This window comes from Haliaeetus albicilla, chromosome 21 (assembly GCF_947461875.1).
Source record: "Haliaeetus albicilla chromosome 21, bHalAlb1.1, whole genome shotgun sequence".
NCBI lineage: Eukaryota > Metazoa > Chordata > Aves > Accipitriformes > Accipitridae > Haliaeetus > Haliaeetus albicilla.
Genome location: NC_091503.1, coordinates 14,428,846 through 14,455,306, shown reverse-complemented (window position 1 = coordinate 14,455,306; position 26,461 = coordinate 14,428,846). Strand labels below are relative to the sequence as shown.

Here is a 26,461-nt window from a genome sequence, read left to right as displayed (position 1 = left end):
CTTTCTTAATACCCCTCTTGGACAAAGAACAGCTATTTGGCTTACGTGGCAAGAAGTAAGTTTAAGGACATGTCAGAAATCTTGCAGTGCAGTGGTGCGCTCTGATCCACTGAGGCTTACATATTCTCAAAATGTATGCTTCTCATGCATATCTTTCATGTTTTTTCTTGCAGGATGCAAACCTACCTGTAAATTGAATGAAAATGGACAGCCAACTGAAATTCATAAACAAGACAAGGACAAACACCTCTAACTTGTTTTACAGTTTAAGTCAGTGTAGGAAATCTTCCACTTGTCTGTTGAAGTCCTCTGCAAAACGCAGGTGTAGATTATGCTTCCCTTCTGGCATTAGAAGCAACCTTAAAAGAGAAATAATCAAACACTGAATATACATTTTATTCTGCAAGCATATGTAATTAAAATATTTATTGCCTTTTCCTTGCTCTTGGTTACTGAAGTACAGAACTGAAGTAACTTTTAAGTACTGTCCCTATGTATGTGGTTCAGAATGTCAACCACAGCAATAATTGAAGCAACAAGCATAATACTTGCCTGACTTTGGGGAGGATAAACTAAGCTTAAAACAATTTTTTTTGTGTCCTAGACCCAGTTTCTAGGAACCTTTCTGGTGGTCTGCCAAGAAGATGAGATTCTAAAACTTGTATAAGCAGGATGCATCTTTGGAAGGTATGTGAAGTACCTGAGCTCTCTGCCTCTTTCAGAGAACAGTGGTTGTGCTGGGCAGTGAACAAATTGAAGAGATCACTACAGAAATATAGATTTCATGTCACCAACCGAACTCATTAGTGTTTGAACTTCATCTAATATTTCTGTAAAAAGACAATCCAAAGCTAACACTGGTTGTTCATTCATCCATTAAAGTAAAAACAGAAGTCAGGACTTCTTCAGCTATAATAAAAGCTTAGAAGTAGTATCTGTGAAGAGGGTTAAATCTTTGTAATACTGATGTGTGACAAGCCTAAAGTGCTACTGGCCATTGCTTTCTATCTGCAAAAACACACACATCAGGTATGTACTTCTAACACTTCTTTTCTTTATATGGGGGTGGCAAATTCTTTAAATTATTTTACCCTACCACATGCTAAGCAGTTTCAACAGCGCTAAAGCCATCTTGACTGTTACTTTGCTGTGTTGCCTTCATGTCATCCAAGTGCCACTACAGCAAGGGGGATCTTCTTTTGGTGGTGACAAGTGCTGTTTTGTCTTGGGGGTGGGAAAGAGCAATACTGTGTGAACATACCCAGCTCTTCTAGCAGTTCTGTCTGAATTTCATTAAGTCTGTTTCTTCAAAGACCAGCAGCACACAGATGCACAAACCTATAGCACTGTGTATGCTATTAGCTACTGCTGTCAAGTCACTGTAATGCTACCTAACTCTAGCCATACCATGCAAATATAGAATGATGGCACACTTCTACCATGAGAGAAACAAGCAATGTGTCTGCACTACAATCAGCAAAAGCTTTTTCTACCTTACTAGGTAAAAATCAAAGCAAGAAAAGCTCATAGTAGAAGCAAGTGTTACTGAAAATATGCTAAGCTTAAGGATTTCCTTCTGCTTCACAATGGAACACATAATCTCCAGTGCAGCAAGGGAAGAAGGGGACCACATACCTAAGTATTAATTTCTGAGAACACCATTAGTCTGATTTCTTTTCTGATAAGTACACATATAAGGGAGCACTTCAGCATGGAGACATGGAAAAAAATAATTTTATATTTTATTGGATAGCAACTTCTAACAGTGTTTTCTCTTTGGCTTGTCTCTAAAGAGAAGCTATTAGATCCTTGTCTAGTTTTTGTGATGACTTGCCTTAGTCTGCATCTGGAGCACTTCAGAGCTTAGTGGAACCTAACAGGATGATAGGTGTTCCAAGCAAGTAACTAACTAGCAGACTTGGGATAAAACACCTGAATGTGATTGTTAGGAAGGTCTCTTATTCTCATCTTTCCTGTGGCATAATGCATTTCTATGAACAGTGGGGCTGACTTTGAGATAAATATAGCACTCAATTTTTCACAGAGATGACACCAATGAAACAGTTCCCTACACCCTGCATTCATAAAAATGGGGTTTGTTCTAATTCTTTTCTCCAGCGTTAATTATCACAGTCTGTTATTAAGTAGTAATAGAACTCTTGAATTTGTGTGCAAGTCTATGAAGAAAATTCAGCTGGTGAAATTGCAGCTTTTTATAGGAAGCATTTCTGGAATTTTCAAATGAAGCAGATGGTGCCTTGAGGTTTTTCTTGTTTATAAAGTAGTATCTCTGAGTATAGTGGTACATATTTTTTTCTCATTCTGCTTTTCTTAAAAACACTGAAAATTCATGGGACAGTTCAAAAAACAAAATCTTTGAGGTTGTTGTTCACCTCAACAAGGCAGAGCAAACATCAGTATCCTGTGCTTCTCTCTAATAACTGGGAACCTCTCTTCGTTCATAGCATCTAAGTTCACTGCTCTGCTGAATGGGACAGAAATGAGGTCTCTTGCAGTAAAAGGAATGCAGTGACCATAACAGAAACAGAGAAGAAATTTCCTTGTTTTGATAAATATTAGGAAAGAGGAAAGGGATCTTACTTGGTTTCTCTTGGAGGACTTCAGGAAGAAGCTTATTAAAATATTATATTTTTTATATCACAAGAAAGGTCCATCTACACTGTTTGGACTGTAATTTGCTAGGGAAGTTTAGAATAATAGCTCTGTGGCAGAGACAACTTGTCTAAGTGCTTTTTTTTCTTTTTACACTGTGGGTTTGAACTGCTTCATTTCTTCAACAATGGTTTATAAATACTCCATCATATAACTTACCGAGAGCCTTTGATGTGCTTATGAATGTATTCTGCATGAGCTTGTGGAACCAAAGGGTCTTTCTCACCATGAATTATAAATGTGGGACATTTAATATCTGGCAGCAACTGTTGACAGATATTACCTAGGGAGAAAATAAATGAAGGTCACACTTTGTTTTAAAATAGTATGAAACACTATAACAGCTTCTGTAAAGGACTATGAACTCCACTGGGTTCTAGCTATTGCCTCTCCTTTTGGATAGCATGCAATTTATCTACAGAACTATGTAATCAGGACTATAACTAACATTTCTTTCTCCAGAATGTTACTTCACCAAAATTTGCTTCATTAATGGATACTAGCACAAATGGCTAGAGTGAATGAAATACTTCTGTCCCACATTTCCCCCAGGCTCCCTTTGACTGTTCAAAGCAAATACATACATCTATTTCCTGGCTTTGTTCTTTTCAGCCTTAGAGTCTTATGGCCTTCATGTTAATGCTACATTTTGGTACATCAATTGTCAGGTTACAAGCTTTGCTACTTTTACCAACAAGTAACTTAGGTTGTACTCATGCCAGTTCCACCTTCCAGACCCTTCGCTGTCTGCAACGAACAACCATTTAATACAAATTGTACTAAAACTATTCAAAGGTTACTCTCCCTGCCCATTCATCTTACAGAACCTCAAGAATAATTTTATGCTTACTAGTCTTTAATCTCACTAGAAGGAATTTTAATGCTTTTCCTTAAACACCCCACAATTTTTTTCCCCCTTTTTTCCTCATCCCTTAGTAACCCAGTTTTCAAACTCTTTGCCTACCTACCCATGCTCTTGCAAAAGGAGCTTTGGGCAAAACATACTTGATGAGTTTTATGTTTCATTTATCTTTAAGATAACTTTGTCCTATGTTGTTGACTCCTTGCAGCTACCAACAGCTATACAGTTAATGTTCATATACGCATGCTTTCCTTAGCTCTAAAGTTATATGCTGTTTCACAGAGCTTTTTTCCAATTGTTTGGTTATTTATATAGTCTTAGTTTACATTCCTACTGGTTAAATATTTTCATTTAGAACATTTCACCCATAGTCCTCAAGCACCTGCACAAATGTTGACTGTTTTTCAGAACAAGTAACAAGTAAATTTAGACTATTTACCTAAGGATGTAACTGGCAGTCAAGCTATTATTTCCTAGTTTCCAGTCCTAAAACTGTATTGCACTATAACCACTAGATTATATTTACTCCAAAAACACAGAACAGCAAGAAGAATCTTGAATTTTGCAGCTTTATGCAACTTCTTCAGTTTCATTAAATATTGGCACCTTCTAAAAGTTCACTTGTTATGGCATTTCACACTAAAAGCTGTCCCATTTAGGGCAAATAGTCTATTTCTTAAAAAGCGCTTGAGTTGAGTTTTTGACCAGCAAAGGCTTTGCTGTCCTCCTTTTATCTCTGACAGGTTTTATTAACCCCTTTTCTTGTATTTGCCATATCTGCACCTTTTGTGCAGTGCATCTTAACTTTAATTCCAAGGAGGCCTGCCTGCAGTCCAAGTTACCCTCCCCAAGCTATGCCTGGAAGAAACCTGCAGTCTGATGGTTGCTCATCTTTTTTAGCAAACATTAGGCTTCTCCCAATATCTGACCCAGTTACAGCATCTAGGTAATTCAGCTCCTTGTTACGTGTCTCCAGGTGTCTTTTTCACAGTCACTCCATCTCATAGTGTCTGAGGCATGTGCAGGCAGTGAAAGGATGTCACAGACAGAGTTTCACCAGCCTGGGCTTTGGACTTAAGAATAAACTAGTTTCAAGGAAATGTGTTCTAGAAAGAGTAAAATAAAATCAGACCATAATTTGTTACATCATTCCACTGGGAGAAATTCTAGTACCATGTTGCTGATCCTGTGCAAAACTTTATGGAAAAAATATGAAATGAAGGAATGTTCTCCTTGTAGTACCTGCTGCCCGTTAATGTATGTCACCTCCTGTCTTTCATTATGAGAGCTACATGAAAATGTGTATAAGAGAATTACAGGCTCCTTGTTTTATGTATTATGTATTTCTGCTTTAGGCAAATTAAAAGCAATTTTCCTCTGAATTAAAACAGAACTGCAGATTATTATTCATGGTATCCTTGGCTGCAAAAGTCTGTGTAGAGTAATTGCAGAAATCTTCAGAGCTAAACATTTAATAATTATATTGTCTAGTTTAACTATTCTTTTTGGATTTTTAAGTACCTAAGCTGTGTCAATAGTGGGTTTTTAATGTGTTTTGTTAATTCTGAGTTCTCAAAATCCGAACTTCCTTCTTTTTTAACTCATATGCTACTAGGTTTGAAACAGTGCTTCAGCTCCTGTTTGCAGAAACTGGAATGAACATGCCTTACTTTTGGGATATCTTAACAATGTCACAAAGAGGTAATCCTTTGACACAGAGAGGAGAGGAGAAAAAAGATTGAGCAGAATCCCTCCTGTTCAGTCTGCACAAAAGCAATGATTTAATAATGTAGTTTTGTGGTGGAACAAGAGGAGAGACTCATCAGCTAATGCTTCCCCTAAATGTGTTTTCCTCCTGTACCTTGCTGGTTCTGTGAACCATCTACAAAGTAATTGCTTTATTCATGAGTGTGAGTCAGACCCAGCTTTTAATGCCATATGCAGAGTCCATTCTTTTCTGGCTGCTAGCAGTACTGTAAGATTTTTATCCAGAACTGTCTGCTACTATAATTGCTTCAGTTTAACATTGTAAAAGCCTTACCATCTGATTTTTCAGCAAAGTGACATATTCCATCTACCCAAGCCTTACAGGTTTTTGCAAAGTAGTCATGTCCATACATCTCTTCCAGTGGTTTCTTGACCTTTTCACTCCATTTTGAGACATCTCGGATGCCTACGTAAAGTAACATTGAAACATGTTAAGTCCTTTTTAGCAACAAGATGTAACCCAGTACTATCAACACCTAATATGAGTAAGTTTTCAAACCAGACCACGGATGTGTATTTCAATCTTTAAACTGCACTGAATAGTTTTAAATAATTCATAGTATCAAAAGGGTATAATAAAGGTAGTTTTACGATCTCTGCTGGGTCTTTCTGAGTTGCAGAAGACCATCTTGTTATTATGGTCACAAGGAACAACAGAAAAAAAATTATAATCAAAGGACTCAGTCCTAAAACTTCTGATGTTTCTTTTTGGAGGGCTTGCAGAAGAGGAGCTCAGGGAGGTACCTTGTGTATAAAAAGGGGACTGTTTTATAACAGTGTGCCAGAGCTGGCAAGTCTTTTTTTATAACCTTCAGCCTTTTGCTTTGGCTCATGGATGGAAGTTCTTCCGTGGTTCCTACCAATATTCTGAGGAAGGAAGCTCTTACTAAGGCATTCCAGCAGGCTGACATCATGGTACATTTGCCATAGTCTTACAGAAAAACAAGCGACTCTACTTAGTAGAGTACTGTGACTCATGGCAGGCTGGCTAAAGCTGTACAAATAATCTGACATTCTAGTTACTTATTTATCAGATTTACTATTTTTCTTCCCCTAAAATTTTCAAAAACCAGATATCCACAAGGGTGACTTTCACTAATCTATATTTCAGCTGTACAGCTTTGTATTGATAAAGCGCAAAACAATATTGGCATAGCAGAGAGCCTGAAAGAGACCTGAAAAGTACTGAATCATCAAACAGCAATACATGCCACTAGCAAAGCTTTTAATTGGTTTCAAATGGGAATTAAGGGAAGAAAGGAGTGAGGTGTTAATTAACAAACAGAACTTGTCCAGCCAAATGAACAAGGTAGCAGAGACTGAAAGTGTTTTATAACAGCATCTGATTGGAAATGAGTTTGCTCACCCCAGACTAGCTGTTACTGAACAGCTGTTTCCCTTATAGAATCTACTGTTTTATCCTTGTGGCTGGCCTTAATTGAAAAAGGGGGGGAGGTGAAGCCAATGTTGAAAGGGTATAGATACCCAATAAACACCTTTCTCTCTTACCAAACCCTCTACTGCAGCTGAGATTCACTGATGAACCAGTTGTAGGCGGCTTGCACTGCTTCTCTCTGAGCTCCATCACCCAGAGAGAGATGTTGAAATCACTAGTCCATGAAGAGGCCAAAGGTTGGCATTCCTGTAGGTGCTCTGTTTAAAGTAACTTCTTTTTTTTCTTTTTTCTTTTTTTTTTTTTTTTTTACATTTTAGCCTGTTGGCTGATATTAACTGACATGCATTTCATAATTATATAATAAAAACTTCATACATATAAAAACATGTAAAGAAATAAAGCAGCACTTTCACAGACGTAAAAAACATTTTGCTTACTGAACTAAAAAATATACTACTACTACCACCACCAATGAAAGTGCTTTAGTATAGGTGAGGTAAGTACACATGTGCAGTACATACACTTGTTATTTAGCTGAAGAGAGACAGATTTCATAGCTGGTATAAATCAAACTCCAATCACTTAAATGAAGCTATACTGGGTTACGTTTGCTGAGAGCCTGTATGGTTAACTCTTTTAAATCAAGAGGAAATAAGGTCTCTTTATGAGTTCAACAGCATTTTTTGCTATTTTCCTTTCAGTGACAAATGGCCAGATTCTATTTCATGTGAGCGGAATAAGGAACAGAAATCCCACATTTCTTTACTTTGCAAAGGTTTTGTAACCACAGCAATTAACTTTAAGGAAAGCAAATTAGAAAGGCATCCTGGGACATTTACTTGAATGATTCATTTGCTTCCTGAACACAAATGGTAAGTTATGAGCTTGTTTTCTTACTGCCTATGTATTATAAGGGCCCTAAAGATAAAATTTGTTACATGCTAGCCCAGTGATTTTTCTGTGGACCTTGTCTAAAGGTTGCACAGGATGTGAGAAAGGAAATCAAGCCTGGGATCAGTAGTAGTATTTGCAATTTATTTTTAGGAACTTGTTACAGCAACAAAAATTTTACTTTCTGAAAACTACTGATAAGCTATTATAACTTACGCTTTTCGTCAGCTGTTCGTAAGGACTTTTTAAAAATTCCATTATATTACCCTCGGAATAATTGTTAGGGAGCTTCTCACTATGACTTTAATCTATCCTTCTACTTAGCAACTTGGTGAATTTTGTGTCCTTTTCCTTTAGGTTTGTTGTGTCCTCAACTCTGTTTCCACTTAGCTGTTACATGACTAAGATCCTTAGGTCAAGAAGTTAGGATATGATATTCAGTTTGTACATACCATTATAAATTCTCACATCCTCCTGAGTAACGCTGGCATTTGCTCCCCAGACAACCAACTTGTGGATAAGAGTTGGATATTTTGCGGCTGCGATGAGTGCTGTAATTCCACCATCACTCCACCCCAGCAAAGAGAACTTCTTAAATTTCAGTGCCTTGATTTGTACAAGAAAGTTATATGCAAATCATCAGCTGGTTTTACAAGCAAATATGAAATATTTCTTGAAGACTAACAGTACAGATTTAGACACAACACTACATAGTTGAACTATGGTTAGCTTTCATAATTAGAAAATATAATTTTCCTGCTATATGTAAAAATACTTAAGAAAAGGTCAAATATTTAGAAAACAAGAAATTGTACCTGCCCTTCCAATTTTCTACAGCTATTTAATGAAACAGGCAGTAGCCATATTAGATTATTGCTGCATTTAAAAAAGCCCTCTTGGAATTAAGAAATGTTTATTTACAATGGAGAGTAAAGACCTTTTCAGAGAGCCTGATGATATCAAGAATCTGTGGATTCTCTTGGTATAGTGTTGGTAAAGACTATCACAGCGTGGGATGGTAGGTAATCCAATACCAGGATGAACTTAAGAAAAAAGAGATGTTTAAGACTTGAAAAATGGAACCCAGTGATCTAATTTACTGATGCTAGCTGATCTAAAAAAAAATAATAATCCGCTCTAACAACCAAAAAATGCTTAAAGTATTTGCTACAGGATTGCATCAAATTTCAGTGCTTAATTCACATTTTCTGAAGCTTTTAAGTGTACATTTTAAATGTTACTTCATGGTGAATTGCAATTCAGAACACTAATAATGAAATTCCTCCTTCTCGAAAAGGAAAGCTCAGGGCAAAAAAATATGACAACCAAGACCTTAATTTATTCTGACTTGTACAATGCTTTCCACTAGAATTTGAAACTCTTGTTTCCTCATATACCACAGTCTATGGTACAGGGTACCGGCAGGGACAGGAGAGAGGATTTTGTATGTATTATGTTCAGTGGGCAAAGGGTGGGGAAGGTAAAGGCACTCAGCAGCAAACGCACCTGAAGGTTGTACAGGGATGATATTCAATGGATAAGCAGTATTTGCAGCGTTCCGTATAGAAGCCTCCACTTGTGAAATCTTTTGCAAACAAACATAAAGGTTTCAAAGGGGGGTTGGTTTGGTTTGGTTTTTTTCCCAGAAATTACAGCCTTTTAGATGTGATTAAGGAAGATATTATACTTTTGGAGGAAAAAGATCAAGTTAGTTGAATGAGGTGTTTTGGTGCTTGGTGTTTTGTTGTTAGAAGTCCAGGCGTGCTTTCTTTGGACAGAAGAAAGCAAAAATGCAGGCAATGAGGGAAACAACTACAGAGAGAGAAAATGTAGTTTCTAGTCTGCTTGTAAACTGGATGCTCAAGTGAGGCATAACTTTATCGGTCAGCTTGATGCCTAGCAAACTTCTGTCACTATAAGGCTTTTCTGGTTTTGGCTTCTTCCTTGGTATTAGGCTTACCGTAGTGTTGCTCAGTATTAGATTTCACTCTGCTAAGCTATGATTACTGAACAGAAAAGAAATAAGGTAGGGGAAAGAAAAGGACATGTAAAGTAAGACCTGACAGCAAGAAAAGAGATCCTTGAATTTTAGCAGCTGATCACAAGTTGGCCCTGGCCTGCTGAAAAAGTAGTTATCTGTGACCAACTTTCAGTATCGTGCTACTGAAGGGTTACTGATGTTACTTGGCAAGTTTCAGGAATTGGCAGCAGTGCTTGTAAAGCTTAAGTTTTTGCTGTTGCTGTTGCTGCTGTTCTCCTACTGCCAATAGCAAATAACGGATCTCAAAGTCGGCTGATGGGTGGAATAGCTGATTAAAATTTTTGTTCTTCATGCCAGGTTATTTGCCAGTGCTTCAGCTGAGATCTGTTTGCCTCTAGTATTCCTCTTGTTTACTAGCCATTATCTTGATGCATTCTTCGGGTTGTCTCAGGATGCCTTTCCAGCAGAAGGAATTTAATCTATCCTTTGCAGCCTTCCAAAAACCAATGTGATGTAACAGATATGTTGGAAATTATATGTGTGTTTGCTTGCTTTAATCTTGAACTACTTACAGTACAGGCCTCTACCTAACATTGGCAATAACCTGAGAGCTGGTTGCACAGCTCAATTCTGTGGGTGATTTTGTGCTGGCTTTACCCTGTAAATGAAATAAATGTCTTTTGAAATCACCTCCTCCATCCAGGCCTATGTGAAATGCGATCAAATGATTACGTAATGCTGTGACAGAAGTAACTTCGAACAGTGAGTTGCAATACAACAGCACTCTGCACTGTGTACTTTAATTGGATCACAGGGAGTGTATCACAAGTAAGGGTGGCATTTGATCTACTAAAACTTGAAGAAGCCCAAGCTCATCCTTTTGCTAGGACAGTAGCTCTGAAGAGGAAGAACCTCTTAAATATCAACACTAATTATTTCCATAATGATTGTTTTAATGCTATTTGCCTTTGCTAGCATTAGACATAGAGAAGGAGTGCAGCAAAGTGGACTTATTTGCGTTACACTCCTTTTATTTCAAGCAAACTCCCTCACAGAACACATACGATGATACAGAGCAATGTCATCTGCATCAAGGTGCTAAATACTCTGCAGAATTTCAGCTTTTGTTATTTCACAGAAACCTTGCAGCACTCACAGCTCCAGCAGAGACACCAGAATCTGAAGAAGCCTAGAATAAAGGTTCTGAAGGCTCACCTATACGGATGGTTTTTTTGGCTGACTGTAGGCCAGATGATGTATGTAAACCATACATCATTACAAAGCCCTCTGCAGGAGTTACGACTTTGTTTTATTCTAGAAATCCTAGTTGGGATGATTCCTTGGGATTTGTGCTATCTTTTTTGTTATGCTAAAATAGAAGCAAGTTACCCATGCTTGGAAAGATTTTAATAACTTGTTATATGTTTATATCCATAAACATCTTCAAAAAACCAGGATGTTATGTCTCATTTGTTTTGACATCTTTAGAAATTGGTAGGCTGCTGTCCTGCTTGACTGGAAGCTACATGGTTATATACTCTTTGGGGACAGGTCTGTTTTTTATTTTGCATTCATTAGTATTTGAACAGAGACAGGAAAGGGGGTTACAAACATTTAGACTTAAAGTTTGTCACCTATCTGTGGCAGCATCTTTATTTTCTTTGTTAGCATAGCAGAAGAAATTGGTGATTTATGGTGCAGAGAGATTGCTTTTATGGTTAGAGGGCAAAACCGTGTCTTAATTCTGATTCTGCTGTCAGACTTATTTTGTTTCTCTACGCAGAATACTCCATGAAGGCTGCATTTCCAGTTTCAGATGGATTTCTGCAAGGTTACTGTTTATTACAGAAATACAGTTGGATTGACTGTCTGAATCTTGTCTCATATTTTTGGAATTTTAATGTTCTGCCAACTTTCTTAACATGGCCAAAGAGACTGTATAGCTTAATATAACGAAGCCAAAATATTAGTTAAAACTAAACCAGAAAATAGTGTTAGCACTTACAGGACAGAATAGGAGAGGAACACAGAAAAACAGATTTGAAATAAAAAAATCTGCAAGATGGTTTAAGTAATAACAGCTTTAAGTCACATTCTTTATAGTCACAATAGCTGTATTAGTTATTAAGATCTGGTATGATCACAGGAACCCTTCGATTTCCCACAAAAATTAGTTCAGTATTATGCTGCAAAATGCAAAGCTTCAAGTTAATTTTTAGAATCAAGTGTTTCTTGAAATGGGCTGCTCAAGGCAAAATGCCAAGATTCTATTAGCCAGAAAATTTTCTAAGAGCCTTTCACTACTCTAATCCCTTCAGTTAAACCACTTAGCATAGACTTCGTGTTTTATATACACTTTACCTAAACTTACATGGTTCTTGGCTGCAAATCTCTTAGGGCAGGGTCTTAGGATTAATTATAAAGCATATGTTTTTATTCCAACTGCTGAACCTCTATGTATATTGCAGAAGAGATGGAAGAAGAAAATATTTTCCAGAATAGTGCATCTGGTCAGTTTTAAGCTTTCATTTGTATGCTCTTTTGCATAACTTGCTGTTTGCTGGAAACAACCTGCTTAACAGCACTCTTCTTCCTTCTCAAAATTTAAGGAAAACAGCTTTAAAATATATATATAAAATAATAAATATCTCAGAATAGATTTACCTGCATAAGATCCACAGCATCTTTTGCATCCCTCTCAAAGAAATCTGGAGGAAAGTCTCGAGATGGAGGAATGGACTGTCCATATCCCCGAGGATCCCAAGCAACAATTGTGAAAAGTTGCTTATTCATAGACTTAAGCTGTGGTCCAAAATCAGTTTGACCACTCCCTGAAACATCATCATTTTTCAATTATAGTAACCACCATAATACATACACAGTATACATACTCTAAATGGAAACCCGCAGAAACTTGTATCTTAATTCTGAAAGAAAGATTATCCATCAGCTGAAGTACACTTCATCTCTAATCATAACTAACCATTGTAACTAACTATTGCAACTCTCAGACAGGAAGTAGCACAATAAAAATCTTTAGAACTATCTGCAATACACTCAGAGCAAGCCATTTCTGGCAGGTATGTAAGCTTATAAAAAACTGTGCTCTACAAAAACGCTTTAATACAGAATCTTAAACTGAGGTACCTGGGTAGGGAATTATCTTTAACAGATTTAAAGCACTAGCATGGTCATTGCTGTTTATCTGGACAGCACAGGTGAAACTGAAAGGGGAGGCATATACTGGCTCTGGCTACAAATTTGTAGGTGAAAAGCACTGTGCGAGACAGTGGTTCTTATTCAATAAAACACTTCTATGAGGATATTGGTGCTTAAAGCTAAGCTTTAAATACTTCATTGCCTGAGGAGACAATGGTGACACAAAAGCATAAAACTGTAACTTTTGATTTTTCTAATATATATTTTATCAAAATAAGCCAAATACAGCCATTTATCGGATGCAGAATGGTTTCCTTTATTGATGGCTCAGACCTTCAAAGGATTAAAAAATGAAGTATTCCAGTCTATTGCACTAAACTATCTATGAACACCTAGCATGAAGGTAAGACTGCAATTTATTTCTTATTAGCATTATGGTCATGTGGTAACAGTATCACATGCTACTTGATTAAAACCTGTTCAGATCTAATATATTCAAATGATGTAACCCAAATATAAAATTGGCTATCCATCATTATATTAAAAAGGCCATTTAAGGGCATTTAAGATTTTTTCTGAAATATGTCCTCAGATACCTCCTCCTATACCATCAACTGGTCTAAATGATAAAAGAGGCTGTATATAGCATGCTGTGATGAGCTGACTACAGCCTGACATGATCTCTTCTCTCTTGCAACACCAATTAATAGCTAGTCAGAAATAAACTATCAGGTTGTTTGAAAAATACCAGTGCAACCTGATTAATATTAATCACATACTGTTAAATAGGCTTTGTATCAACCTCTGCACTATCATGCACGTGCTTATTATACTATATTTTTTGTAACTTAAAAAATACACAAGACTGTAAGCATATCTGAATGCTGTGTTTTCTTAGTATTTTTTTAGAGAAACATCACTTTTAATATAGTTTACAAATAGTATAGAGACTAATTAATTCTGTTGACCTAAAAGCACTTATCTTGTTGCCACAGCACACTTATTATTCTGTTAATATAGTAAGTAGTATAAAATAGTATTGAAAACTTAGTATCAGTACAAAGGGAAGAAGTATGTGACAGTCAGAGTGTAAAGCTCACCCCCACATGTTGCCCCAAAATATTAAACCGTAAGCTTAATAACGGTAAAGATACTAAGCCTAACTTACTGTTTGTAATAATGCTAACTGGACAATAGCAATGTACACCTAATAATAATAATGATAATATTACTCACAACTGAAGAAATATATTATTTCTATTTAAAGAGTTAGCATTGGCAACAGGATTGCTAGTTTCCAAAGCTGTTTAAAATGAAGAGGTTAAAACATATGACTACTAAAGCGCCCCTAGCATTAACTTTTTTCCACCCTCCCCTTGAGGAGTCTTTGAAAGAAAGAACCACTCCATGAAGAGTTGAAAATGTTCCTGCCAAGAAGAACAAATGTTTCCTGCTCTTCAGTTCTTGTCATTCTAGCATCTTGATCCAGCAATTCAGTTAAGCATGAGCCCAGCTCTGAGCACAGTAACGGTCCTACTGACAGCCTGCCATGAACTGCTGGTAAGTCTGATTGGCTCTTTAGAGCTGCAAGAACCCAGGAAAAAAAGCCTGTGTTAATTTTAAAAGGTTGTTATCAAAAGCAGTGGTCTCAATGGACAGATACCACTTAGCTAGCAGAACCTGTTGTCCATGTCAGAAAGCCATTGAGAATCTTAATGATATTGCCCTGAATAACCAAAACATGAAAATACATTTTTAAGCAAAAAGCAAGTCTCAACTGTGCCTTTTCCACTATGATAATAAACTGCAAGTGCTGCCTTATGTCTATTAATTCGATTGGAATGCATCTAGTTTCTAAAAAGGAATGCATAATTCAGTCTGTGTAACAAATATAGCTGACCTGATTTCCCACCCGCCCTGTTATTCTGCACCTTGTGTAGCTATTTGCCACCTGTGCTGGACACCGCCTTTGCATAGTTAAATCCAAAAGTGCGAGTGACTGTTACACAAGTCAAGACATTGTATAAAAGGTGCCTGGTGAGATAAATGAAATCTTTAAAAACTGTTAATTCATTGCAATAGCTCTGCCTTTTCCTATCTGTTGTATGCGTAGCAATTTTTTAAATGGCAATGCTCCATAATCAGGTGTTGAACATGTTACAAAATAGTTTTGTGCATTCTAGCTTGAGACCGGATGGTGAAAGAGGTGGTTGCTCTACAAAGATAAGACAAAATCTCCACACCTAGCATTCCAGGAAGTAGAAGAACTGCATGGCTTCCTTCTCCTGTCTGTTGATAATGCAGGTGGACTCCATTCACTTGGATTTTGGCAGATGTTACTGAAGTACTACAGATGGGGGAAGGGAAGAAAAAAAGGGAAACTTTCAGACAGTTAATTCTCATTACTACATGGTCATTCAAGGAATATAGAATCATTACTTTTTCTAGATATTAACAACAATACAGTGAGATTTAAATGGGTCACTTGCCTTTCACGGGTGCACAGAAGACTAAATAAAAAACTTGTCAGGAGCAGAGAAGTATTCAGTTCTGACCACCACGTAGCATTTGTACATATGACTGCTTTGTACGTATAACAGCTTTAGGTTTCACGAATGTAGTTAAATTACTTAAGGGGGAGAAAAAAAAGTCTTGACTACGCAACAAGGGGAATATAAAAGCAGCTTTACATGGCTACAGAAACGTGTTGAAAGAAACACATTAGAGAGGAGAAACCTCATTCTGTCACAGCATAACTTTTGAAATGGCTGGTGTTCACCTTGTTATTACTAAACTGAGCCTCTCCACCTGCCAAAGAAACCACAATCTATTGTTACGGTTCCTCACGAACCAGAGGGTCTACAATGAAAACCACCTTGCACTGAGATGAGGGTGGAGAATAAGAATGTGATAATAATATATCTGTCAGTGCAATCTCAGCAAGAGATAATGCTTTACTGGAAAATACCACATGATCAAAAAACCCCATCCGCTAAAGAAGTCTCATAGAAACCAACTGCATAGGCCACCTCTCAACCCCAACCCTTAAACCTCTACATTACCTTTCAGTACAAAGCAAGACATATGTGTAAATGCAAACAGGTAATCTGAGATACCATGTCCAGACAGAAACACCTAGTGAGAAAGCAGAACTAGCGTAGATTGAAGGTAACTTCTTAACAGTATAAACCATTACATCTGTTCTCCCAAGCAAATTTGTGACTTAATGGTTGCAAGACATCTTTTCAACAACCTATCTCATTTTACTTAAAGATAATAATACGACAAAAAAATTGCCATTTGGTTGCCTAATGGCCTCATTCTCTGCACTTCTTAGTTTACCTAGATCGAATATTCTTGCCCTATGAATTCAATCAGTGTGAATTTCACACACATACAGAAATACTGTTCTCCAGTCTTATATGTAACAATAATCTCTATTCCATGATATGCACTGTGCAACTTATTAAAAATTCAATTTTAACATATAAATTCTGAACTACTTACAGCATGTAAGCATAGTCCCACCCGTATAGAGTTTAAGATGGTGGATTAAAGGTATAAAATCCCACAAACTTAAACCCTTCTCCTAAGGAAAATGAAAATGAATAATAGCTTGCAAACTCAGGTTCCCAATACACAGGCAGCAGTTAAACCACAGAACCTGTTCAACACAAAGCCATTTGGATTTTACATAAAATCTTAGTCTACATAACCAATCATGTCATATGCCTAAATATGGCATATGTGCCTGTGACTGTGCAGAATAGGATCAGCTCTTTCTACCTGTGCGGATCCAGTCTGAGAACTGGAGTGCAAATGCAGATCTCCGGCAAGAATACAATTAAAAAAGAAACTCATTGTGTCATTATAACTTCATCAAGTTTTGCTGAATTGTTATGCAAACATGATTCAAGTGATTAATTTGACTGTAATGTTAAACCTCCTTTAAGTCTATATATCACACCTGATGTGGCTACATACTTCGCAACTTGAATTTTGAATGTAGCATTCAGATGGCCTTCTTATCTCCTTTTTGAATATCTGACTTTTGCTTTTTTCTATTTATAAAAGAAAATTATTTCTATTTTTTTTCTTGATATACCATCTTTAGGTTTGTCATTCATTTCAACAGGTTATTTTATCATAGTTCTCACCACAGCAGATGAGCACCTTGCTCTTATTAAATTTAATAGAAATTTGTGAGGGTTTTTTGCTTCTGATTAATAAATTGCCAAAAACATTTCTAGTTCCTAACAAAATAGAAATAATCACCATCTTGTAACTTTTTTTAAAAAAGGTTACCAACATGTACTTTTAATAGACAAGGGTTGTATATTCTGCTTTCCTGATTCAGATGCTAGATTTTTTTACACAGTTCCACATTTTTTAGGATTAATTATTAACATTAGGGGCTTGAGAATTTTGCTAAGTTTGTGATGCTTTTCTATTCTTGGATTGTGCCTCAGTGTAAAGTCCAATGGAATCCAGGAGTTTCACAAAGAAAGTATTTTCAATACTTTCTGGACTATGAACAAAGGAGTTGGGTTTTTTAATGTGCTGAGAAACTGTACTGGACCTGCCTACACATAAGGCAGATTTGGTCTTCCTCACACCAAGTTTCTGTGAGTCTGAAATCACTTCAGCATGCTTGTCAGCATGATGACTTCACTTCTGTCAAGTTTTCATAAAGACTGCATTTTCCATTGGTTGGCACAATCAGAAACGATGTTAAAACAAAAACCCCCACTAGTTTGTAACTGAGTTAGTAATGTTAAGTTTTATAGCTCTTTGAGAAGCACTGGATACATACTGCCTATGTTTACCAAGACAGTACAGATGCAGAGTAGGCAGGTCTTGTACCGTGCCTTGCTGGAGGGCACACTTCACCTCATACTCTGTGGGAGTGCAGCTTAACCTGGGAACTACCTTTCTGTTCCAGCTGTGTTACAATACAACCTAGTCTTTATCTGTGTGTGGGGGGGGGGGAAAAGGTATTATGTCTGTTTTCCTTAGTAGGATTTGCAGAATAAGCAGTATTATGTACATTACATATATGTATTCTCTTTGCAACCCAGGCGACCTCCAGGAATCACCTTATCCGCAGGTGGCAGAGAAGCAGGGCGGTCAAGCAGCACGTCCTGCCTTGCAGGGGGGAAAACGGACTGGCAGAGGTGAGGGTGACAGACACTGACGGAAGGGGCTGCGGGGCCTTGCTCGTACAACTCCTTGCCGCGCAGGCAAAGCAGTTGAGGAAAGGGCTCTTCCCTCCCAAGCGAGACGAACCTCCCCGCCTAACGGCAGAAGCGGGCACCTCAGGGTACGACCGGCGTCCCCACCTCGTCACCCTCCCAAATCTAGCTTACACCCCTCTGCTAAAACACCTTGTTCGTTCCGCTCCCCCCACCATCGACACCCACCCGGGCCTGTCAAATGTCACCTTCCGCAAGCCCCGGGCGGAGGGAGCAAGGGAAGGGGGGCAAGGAAGCGGCTGTGGTTTTTACCCGTAGGAAGCGGCCGGTCCCCGGGGGGTGAACGGCGCGGCCCGGGCGGGTTGCTGCAGCAGCAGCAGCGCCCGGAGAGCCCGGCCCGCGATCCACCGAGCCATTTTGCCCACCGAGGTCGCCCTGCCCTGTCAGCTCCGGGCTGCGCTGGGCACTACGGTCGCCCCGCTGAGGGGGCGGGTGCCCTGGGACCGAAGGCAGCCAGCGGGGCACTGGGCGGTTTTGGCACCCTCGGGGCGCTGGAGAATGGCCGTTCCCCGTGAGGCAAGGAGGGAGGGCGACCGGCGGGGACAGCCCATTCGCTGCCCGCGCTCTGATGATTGGTGGCCGCCGGTGTCACTCAGGGCTAGGGCGGTGCTGAGGGGAGGGATTGGCGCCTCGGCTCTGGCGCCCCGCCCCCCCCGGCGGGGGTGAACGGTCACCCCGAGGCGGGAGCGGCGCGTGAGGGAGGGCGGCTCCCGCCCCGTGTGAGGGAGCTGCGGGGCGGGTGTCGTCCGTCTGTCCTCCCCACACGCAGTGTGATCCCTGATCCCACCCGCGACCCCCAGAAGGGGTAGGCGCTGCCTCCGCTTGAGGGTGGGGGCTCTCCTCAGGGCCCTGCCCTTTCCTGCCGCCTCAGGAGAGGAATGCAGAGCCCAGCCCTGCGGCAGGGGGTCAGCTGCACCGGCAGCTGGGTCTGGGAGTAAGGCACCGTGAGCACCTCCATCCTCTGTGGGACGCAGAGGCCCACCTCGACACAGCTCTGCCTGAGGCGTCGGCAGGGGGTGAAGATCCTGCCCTGGGAGATACAAGGGACCAAGTCGTGAGCTGCACCTTCAGCTCTGCCCATGATGCGAGAATCTCCATGGACTGTGAGAAAACAGAAGACTTGGTGGTCATCCGTGACTCCAGGTCTGCTTAGAGAAAAGTTCCCTGCGCAGCTGGAGCAGTTGGGACGGTGAGGGAATGCAGCTTCCCCAAGGTGATGTCTTCAGCATGCTGACCCCAGGCCTTTGGCAGGAATCATTAACTTTGCCTCATCAACGTTGTTTGTAGTGACTGCTGGTGGTGAAAGCATGCATCCCCTGGCCAAGGGCTTTGGCCTGGCAAGTGCCCACACTACTCGGGGTCAGCCACTTCTGAAGTGGCCTGACTACCTTTGTTCATCCCCGCACTTGGTTGCACTTTCCTCTGAACCTCCTCCCAGGTTGCTCATGAAGCACCAAGGAGACTGACTGCTTTCCTGGGTGTCTGCTTTCCAGGTGTGGAGGAGAATGACCAGCCTGAGTCACAGCCAGCCAGGGCAATGGTGGAGAAGGCTGTGAAGGTAGTGAGGAAAAATAGAAGAAAGCTGTAGAGCTGGTACCAGGCTTGAAACAGACCTAGGAAACAAGGTCTCCTGCCTGGATGAGAGGGATTTCCTCAAGACAGGTCAGTGTTATGTATTAACTCCAGCCCAGCAGGAGCTCAGTGACTGCCCCAAGAGTGAATAGTTGTCAGCCTTCCCACTCCATTGCCATTTGTTTGTATGGGACTGACAAGTCTTAGAGGTGAATGACAGTCATAACAAATCCCAGTGCATAAAGAGATTAACTCAACTGTGAGCATACTGGTTCAGTTTATCGCCTGAGCAGATCAAACTATTTAAGATTAAGGTCTTTAGTATGGCTAATTACAAGCAATCCATCATCAGGACAAGCTGCCTTCACTCTTGCCCAGTGACATCTACAAGCCCCTACAGTTTCCTTGCCTCTTAGACCACTTTCAGAGGCTCATCTTTGTTGTGAGTGTCACAGCCTACATTTCTTTCTCGTGGAGAATGACTGGAGGTGACGGCTGACTATTCTATGTTCAGGAAAAAGAGGTAGCTTGGTCTTCTGCTACACGAACTGATTTTTTTCTGGATTCTGCAATTCCCACAGATCAAAAGGGGCATGTATCTCATGTATCACTATGGGCTTCAGATGGAAAAGTCTCAAACTTGTATTTGATTTCACTGATGGTAAAATGACTTTCAATCTAATCTTCCTACATATCCTCTGCATACTATGGTTGAAGGAGATGTAACAACTTCCCAGAACCTGTGCTGAAGAACTGAGGGATAAGGTAGAAAGGGTTCATCACACAATGTAGGGGGAGAGAAGAGGTAGAAAAGTAAAACCAGAAGCCCTCACCAGATGAGAGAAAAGGGAGATGTGAAGGTATACGTACCACTTGAGAAAAGGATAGGGTAGTTCCAGATGGGTTAACCCCACTATCAGTGTGACAGAAGTTAAGTGGTCCCTTTACAGAAAAGTCTGTCTCAGTTGAGGTGCTGCATCATCTCCAGGTGTTCAGTCACAGCTCTGCAGCATATAAGGCCTGTAAAGCGACCACTCCTCTTCCATGCAATCCCTCTCATAGGCAGTGTCCTGCCTTCTTTGGCCTGGGGAGAGAAAACTAACATGGCAGTTGAGGCAGAAATGGCACTGGCAAAAGACCCTTTTCTATGTGTGCAAGGAAAATGAGTGGCACCATGAGGGGTGACAGGAGAGAGCTGGTCTCAAGGAGACAGTTGCTGTCTGGGCCCACGGGGCAATGGCCCCAGATGCAGCCATGGAAGCAGGAGTCTGCCAGGGCTGGATGCAGATGGTGGATAATCTGGGGACAGAAAGAGCGTAAACTCACAGGTTCAACCTGTGTTCACCCTACTCAGTTCACCAGAAGATCCAGTCTTGTTAGTAAAGCAGATTTGGACTTAATGATAGGCAACTGGGACAATTAAGTATTTCAGTTCAACTATTTCCTCAAAAATGTTCTCCTCATAAATTACTGGCTGAAAGGAGAGAAAATGCTTTGGGCAAGCCAGACACAGACTTACTCTTACACAGTCTGTGAAAGAGTTGAGAACAACTGGGGCACTAGTTCTCCTGTCTGCTCCCATAAAATGTTTTTTTTTGTCTGGTTACTGCTGGTCATTCAGGTTCTGGGAACTAACTGGCCATTGCATGGAAGAGAAAAGAAAAAGAAAAGAAAACAAATGTTTAAAAGAGGTAGTACTGCTCTGCTGGTGATGTGTCCCTGAACACAGATTTCCCTTTTCCTCTTAACTGCCCTATCATTTTTTGGCCCCCTTGGTGTTGCTCCATCTCTCCAGTATCATCATCTCTACAGACAGAAACTTGTGTTTAATGGCAGCTTCTGGCTGCTGCTGAAGGCAGGATTCCTCTCTGATATCCACCCAAGGCTCTAAAAGGCATCACTTCTGTGCAACAGAACTTTGTCACCTGCGCTGAACCCTCACAGTCCCTGCAGCCAGATTTTTGTACTTCCTCAGGTTGTAGAAAATCTGGAAAAGACCTAGTCAGTTATCAACATAGTGGGTCCCTTGAGACATGCTGGAATATCAGGCAGAAAGACTATTTCCAGGTCTCCAGAGGCATTAATTTCACCTACAGATGGGAGTCTCATATTGGGAGCAGTGATCCCATACAAGACACCAGAATCATTACCATTAGTGGGGCTTTAACTCTGGAGTTTTCAAGGAGGAACTCACTTGTCAGGGCCATTGGGGCACTAGTAGGCTTTAATTGCCACAATCAGCCTCAGCTGGGGTCTCCCCCACACCCTCTGCTCATGGGCCCAGGACACTCATTTCAGCTCAGCACAGGGCTATTGGTCCCTGACTAGCTCCAGCTGCATTACAGCCATATCTGTGTCTGGTTGGGGTCCCTAGTGATCCAGGTACTGTTGTAGACTTTGCTTCTTGCTGTAGACTTGCTTCTTGAGTCTGTGTACGCATTGACTGGTCATTTTTGTCTCTTTTATTTTAGCTACTTCCATGAAGTGAAATATACTGCTATTTTTATGCCTGTTTTGATACTTGGACTCTGGTGCCTCTTGGATGGTGATTGTTAGAGCAGACAATATTTTCACCTTAGGACAAAACCATGTCACTCCAGTTCCACAAAGAGGTAAGTTTTGGGTAGTGATGAATTGCCAAATCCAGACCAAAGATGTGAAAATATTGAAGTTTCTTCCAAACAGTTCGGAGTGGGTGTGGAACGACTTTTGAATCTGTGAAGTGTGGAGAGCAGCAGTATGAGTTTTTGTAGCAGGAGGCCTATTTAGCTAGAGTATTAGCCGGGTTGAGAACAACATGACTTACATTGTAAAGAAAAGGATGCTTTGTCATAAGCACAACAGTGAGTAGAAAAAGATCCCAGATACTTTGGCTCAAAGAACATTTCAAACTGATGAAGAAATGAAGGCACAGACATGCATTTAAGAATTGTTTTCTTTATGTTCACCTGTATTTTTCTTATTGTCCTGGTTTTAGCTGGGATAGAGTTAATTTTCTTTCTAGTAGCTGGTGTAGTGTTATGTTTTGGATTTAGGATGAGAAGAATGTTGATGATAACAGTGATGTTTTCAGTTGTTGCTAAGCAGTGTTTAGACCAAGTCAAGGATTTTTCAGCTTCTTGTGCCCAGCTAGTGAGAAGACTGGAGGGACACAAGAAATTGGAGGGGACACAGTCAGGACAGCTGACCCAAAGGAATGTTCCATACCATGTGAGGTCATGCCCAGTATATAAACTGGGGGGATTTGGCCTGAGGGGGATTGCTGCTTGGGAACTAACTGGGCATCGGTCAGTGAGTGGTGAGCAATTGCATTGTGCATCACTTGTTTTGTATATTCCCGTTCTTTTTTTAATATTATTGGCATTTTATTGTTGTTGTTATTACCATTATAATTTTCTTCCTTTCTGTCCTATTAAACTGTTCTTATCTCAACCCATGAGTTTTACTCTTTTTTTTCTGATTCTTTCCCCCATCCCACTGGGTGGGGGGAGAGTGAGTGGCCAGCTGCGTGGTGCTTAGTTGCTGGCTGGGGTTAAACTGTGACACTTATGCTAGCAAAGGATAGTTGTCTGTTAGCCTAAGTAGTGTCTGCATAGCTTTCATATGTTCATGAACTGCATTATAAATCTGAAGTGGCCGAGTGCAGGCATGTCAATGTGAGGTGGTCTCACCATTTCAAAGTTGAATATGATCACCATCCTGTAAATCTAAGCAGTGTTGGTATAATTTTTGTTCAGATTCAGAATGTTCTAGATTCAGAGACCTGAAATGGCTCCAAATACTCTGGTACAAAAGCAGAAACAGCCTCTCCCTTGGAGAGGGCCAGGGTAACATTCAGAAGATGGTTCTTGATATGTTTATGGGAGGGGTTGTATGAATCTCTTTTAGTGAACTCAGTGATCCAGACCCTTCTGGTGCTGCATTTAGTTCTCTTGACTCGATATGTGCACAGGGCACACAGGAATTGCAACCCATCCTTCAAAATCCAAGCAGTATTACTGGTTTGTTAAGGTGATTAGTGTGGATTTTTGTCTCAAACAGCTCTCATCAAGTGTGTCTCTGAGCTCTATAAGCTCTAATGCTTATTATCTGATCACATCTTAGTTCTGGCAGAAGTTAATGTCTGTAGCAAAGAGATGAGAAAACTGTGCTAAAGAGAAAGGAAGTGACCTGCTTAGAGTTGTAGAGGAAGAGTGTGAGAGGAGTGTGAAACCCAGCGTAAGTCAGGAGCCTGGTCTCCTTCATTTGACTCGTAGGCAATGCTTCCTCCAGCACAAAGATAGCTTCTAGACTCTGCAACCTAGACGCTGTTCTGATCCTAACTTCCCCATTCCCTTCTCCCCAGGGGCTGTATTAAGGATAGAGTGTGAGAGCTGCACTTTTCCTAGCTGCCATTTTGTGGTGAGGAACAAATGAGCATCGGTTGGCTGACTCCTGATGCTCATTGGTATGCTAGGAGGGAAACCTGGCATGCTGCAAAGAGTACTTTCTGTAGTCTGTAGAGAACTGGGATGAGGAAGGGGTGAACAAAGTGCCTAGAGGCCACTAGGATCCAGGGAAGAGAGCCCTCCCAAGTGCTAGTTAGCTCTGACATGGCCCTGCTTGTACTGGATGATCCTTTCTACTTTGTTTCTCTGTAGCTCTTTCTCACTATGTACAAGGCTGGGTGTGTTTCAGAGACTGGAGGTTCTTACTCTATTTTCCATGTGCCTCCAAGGCTGAAAGAAGGCTTTCATTTGTTGTAGTACAATGATGAAAAATCTATCAGAGAAAAGTGACATAGTTCATTTAAAGCTGCTTGATCAGTCAGAGGCTAAGTTCTTGAGTATTGCCTCTCCTTGGAAACTGGCCTCTGAGGAAGAGGAGCTGTATGTTGCCAGCTCAGTTCAAAGTTCACATATCAAATGCTTGCAACAGTGTCCTCTCTGAGTTTTTCATTCAGGATTATTAATTGGTATTATTTAGCAACTATTTTGGAAGCAGTAAAAACTCCTCAAAATTCTTATCTGCTTGTACACTGTTAATGGGGACATAGTAACAAAATTAACCAAATAAATTGCTCTGAATTACATGGACTCTAATCCTCTCAGCATTTAAGAATTTCTGCACAGATTGGTTGCTGTGTAATGATGACTGTAGCTATGGGGTGGAGGCTGTACTTGAATGGTATTTGATCATTTGCTGTTAGTGTTCTAGCTTTTGCCTCCACACAAAAAAGCTCCTAGACTTGTTGCCTAGAGTAAGGGAGAAACCAAAAGCAAGTGATTCCAAGGAACACAAGAATTCTAGGTAGGGAACTCTTTAATATCTCAAACTAGTGCTTTCTGTGTGCAGAACTCAACCAACAATAAAACCACGATCTAAAGTCTCAAAGCTCATACTCTCTTAAAATGGCAAAACATAATGTCCTTGTGCATAAGTGGATGAGTTCACCTGCTGTATAAGATCTTCAAGGAGAGACCATGAGAAGGAGGTCTGCTACTGCAACCCACAGCTTTTTTCTCCCTGGCTTGCACCTCACCCATTTGATGAAAAAATCTCTGTAAGATTGCTGCATTACTGCCACCTCTGTTCTTGAGGCTAATAGCTTGCCAGTTTAATGTGAAGTTACTGTTCTGTCCTTTCTCTTCTTTCTTTTGCCACGAAGGGTATCTGATCTGTGCCATACTACATCTCTTTCTTCCTTGTCCCCAATATATTCCTGCATTTTTGATCTGTCATGATAGTTGATTTTTGAAAAGCAACCTCCATCCTTGATTTTTTTTTTTTTTTTTTTTGGGGGGGGGGGGTGTTAGGGTGGGATGGTGGTGGTAGATGAAATGAACAACCCAGTAAGTTAATATTAGCTGATCTCTCTCTGCCACACTTACCACTTCTGTAAATTTTTAGGCCAGGGGAGAGCACTCTTTTTCTTTGGACCTCTTGTACACCATTATCTTTTGTTTTACCTAGTTAACCTTGTATTGAGACCTATAGCTTTGTGTTTTACTATATCCATCTTAAGAAACAAGACCAGTCTTAATTAAAAGATATCAAGAGGATCCACAGACTCCCTAGGTAGTTTATTCCAGTAGTTAATCATCCTTATTATTAAATATGTATTCTAATTTTGGCATGTCTGGCTGCAGCGTCGAGGCATCGGATCCTATTATGTGGTTTTCCACAATATTCTAAAGAGCTTGTAGTACTTCATATTTTCTGCCCAGGAAGCTGAATCTTCTTCTCTCTGATTGAGTCCTCCAAGTGTTATACTGAAAAAGATTGTCTCTAGCTTTCAGTTTTGTGGTTGTTTTCTATACCATCTGAAACATCACCTGAACTATGAGCACTAGTCTAGAACTGGACTTGACAGCATCAAAGCTAAAATGACCTTCATCTCCCACATCCCACTTTAAAGATCTAGGACTACCCTATGCTTAAGTCTTGTTCTGAGATGCTTCATGTTTGTGTTCTACATCTTTGTTGTTGTTTCAGAACAGAAGGTGCAGGCTCACTTTCTTTATTAAGGAGATGAAGTATTTAATGTATGCCATTTAAATGATCACCATTCATTCTGTGTACCAAATAAGACAAGAATCTTATAATGGAAAAATAGCATGCTGTGTAAATGAAGACTATATGTATGTGAGACTTAGAAAAGCAACTGGGGGCTAGGGAATTGATGTAGCAATACAGTGCAACCAATGTTGCTAGAACATAAATGGCCTTTGTTGATCTGTTCAGGAATCTGTTTCATGAAGTAACATAGTAGTTGGTGGTTGTAATGCCCTATGAACTGACACAGGAGAAGACACTCCCCATGACCTCCACCCCATTTCTCTATCTGCTTCAGGAAGAGTAAATTATTTCTGGAAAGTGTATGCTCATGATACTAGAGAATGATGTCTTTTATCTATCTATTATACTCA

The 26,461-nt window shown here is 40.2% G+C and overlaps 1 protein-coding gene across 1 annotated transcript; it reads right to left on the bottom strand.

Annotated features, from left to right (window-relative positions):
* Positions 1 to 134: 134 nt before the first annotated feature.
* BPHL (biphenyl hydrolase like) lies at positions 135 to 18,385 on the bottom strand. Its single transcript, XM_069808992.1, has 7 exons — positions 18,234 to 18,385; positions 14,973 to 15,076; positions 12,235 to 12,401; positions 8,042 to 8,195; positions 5,577 to 5,708; positions 2,833 to 2,956; positions 135 to 359 (listed from the first exon to the last, which is right to left on the bottom strand). The coding sequence occupies exons 1-7, from the start codon at positions 18,335 to 18,337 to the stop codon at positions 272 to 274; spliced, it is 873 nt and encodes a 290-aa protein (XP_069665093.1). The 5' UTR covers positions 18,338 to 18,385; the 3' UTR covers positions 135 to 271.
* Positions 18,386 to 26,461: the final 8,076 nt, after the last annotated feature.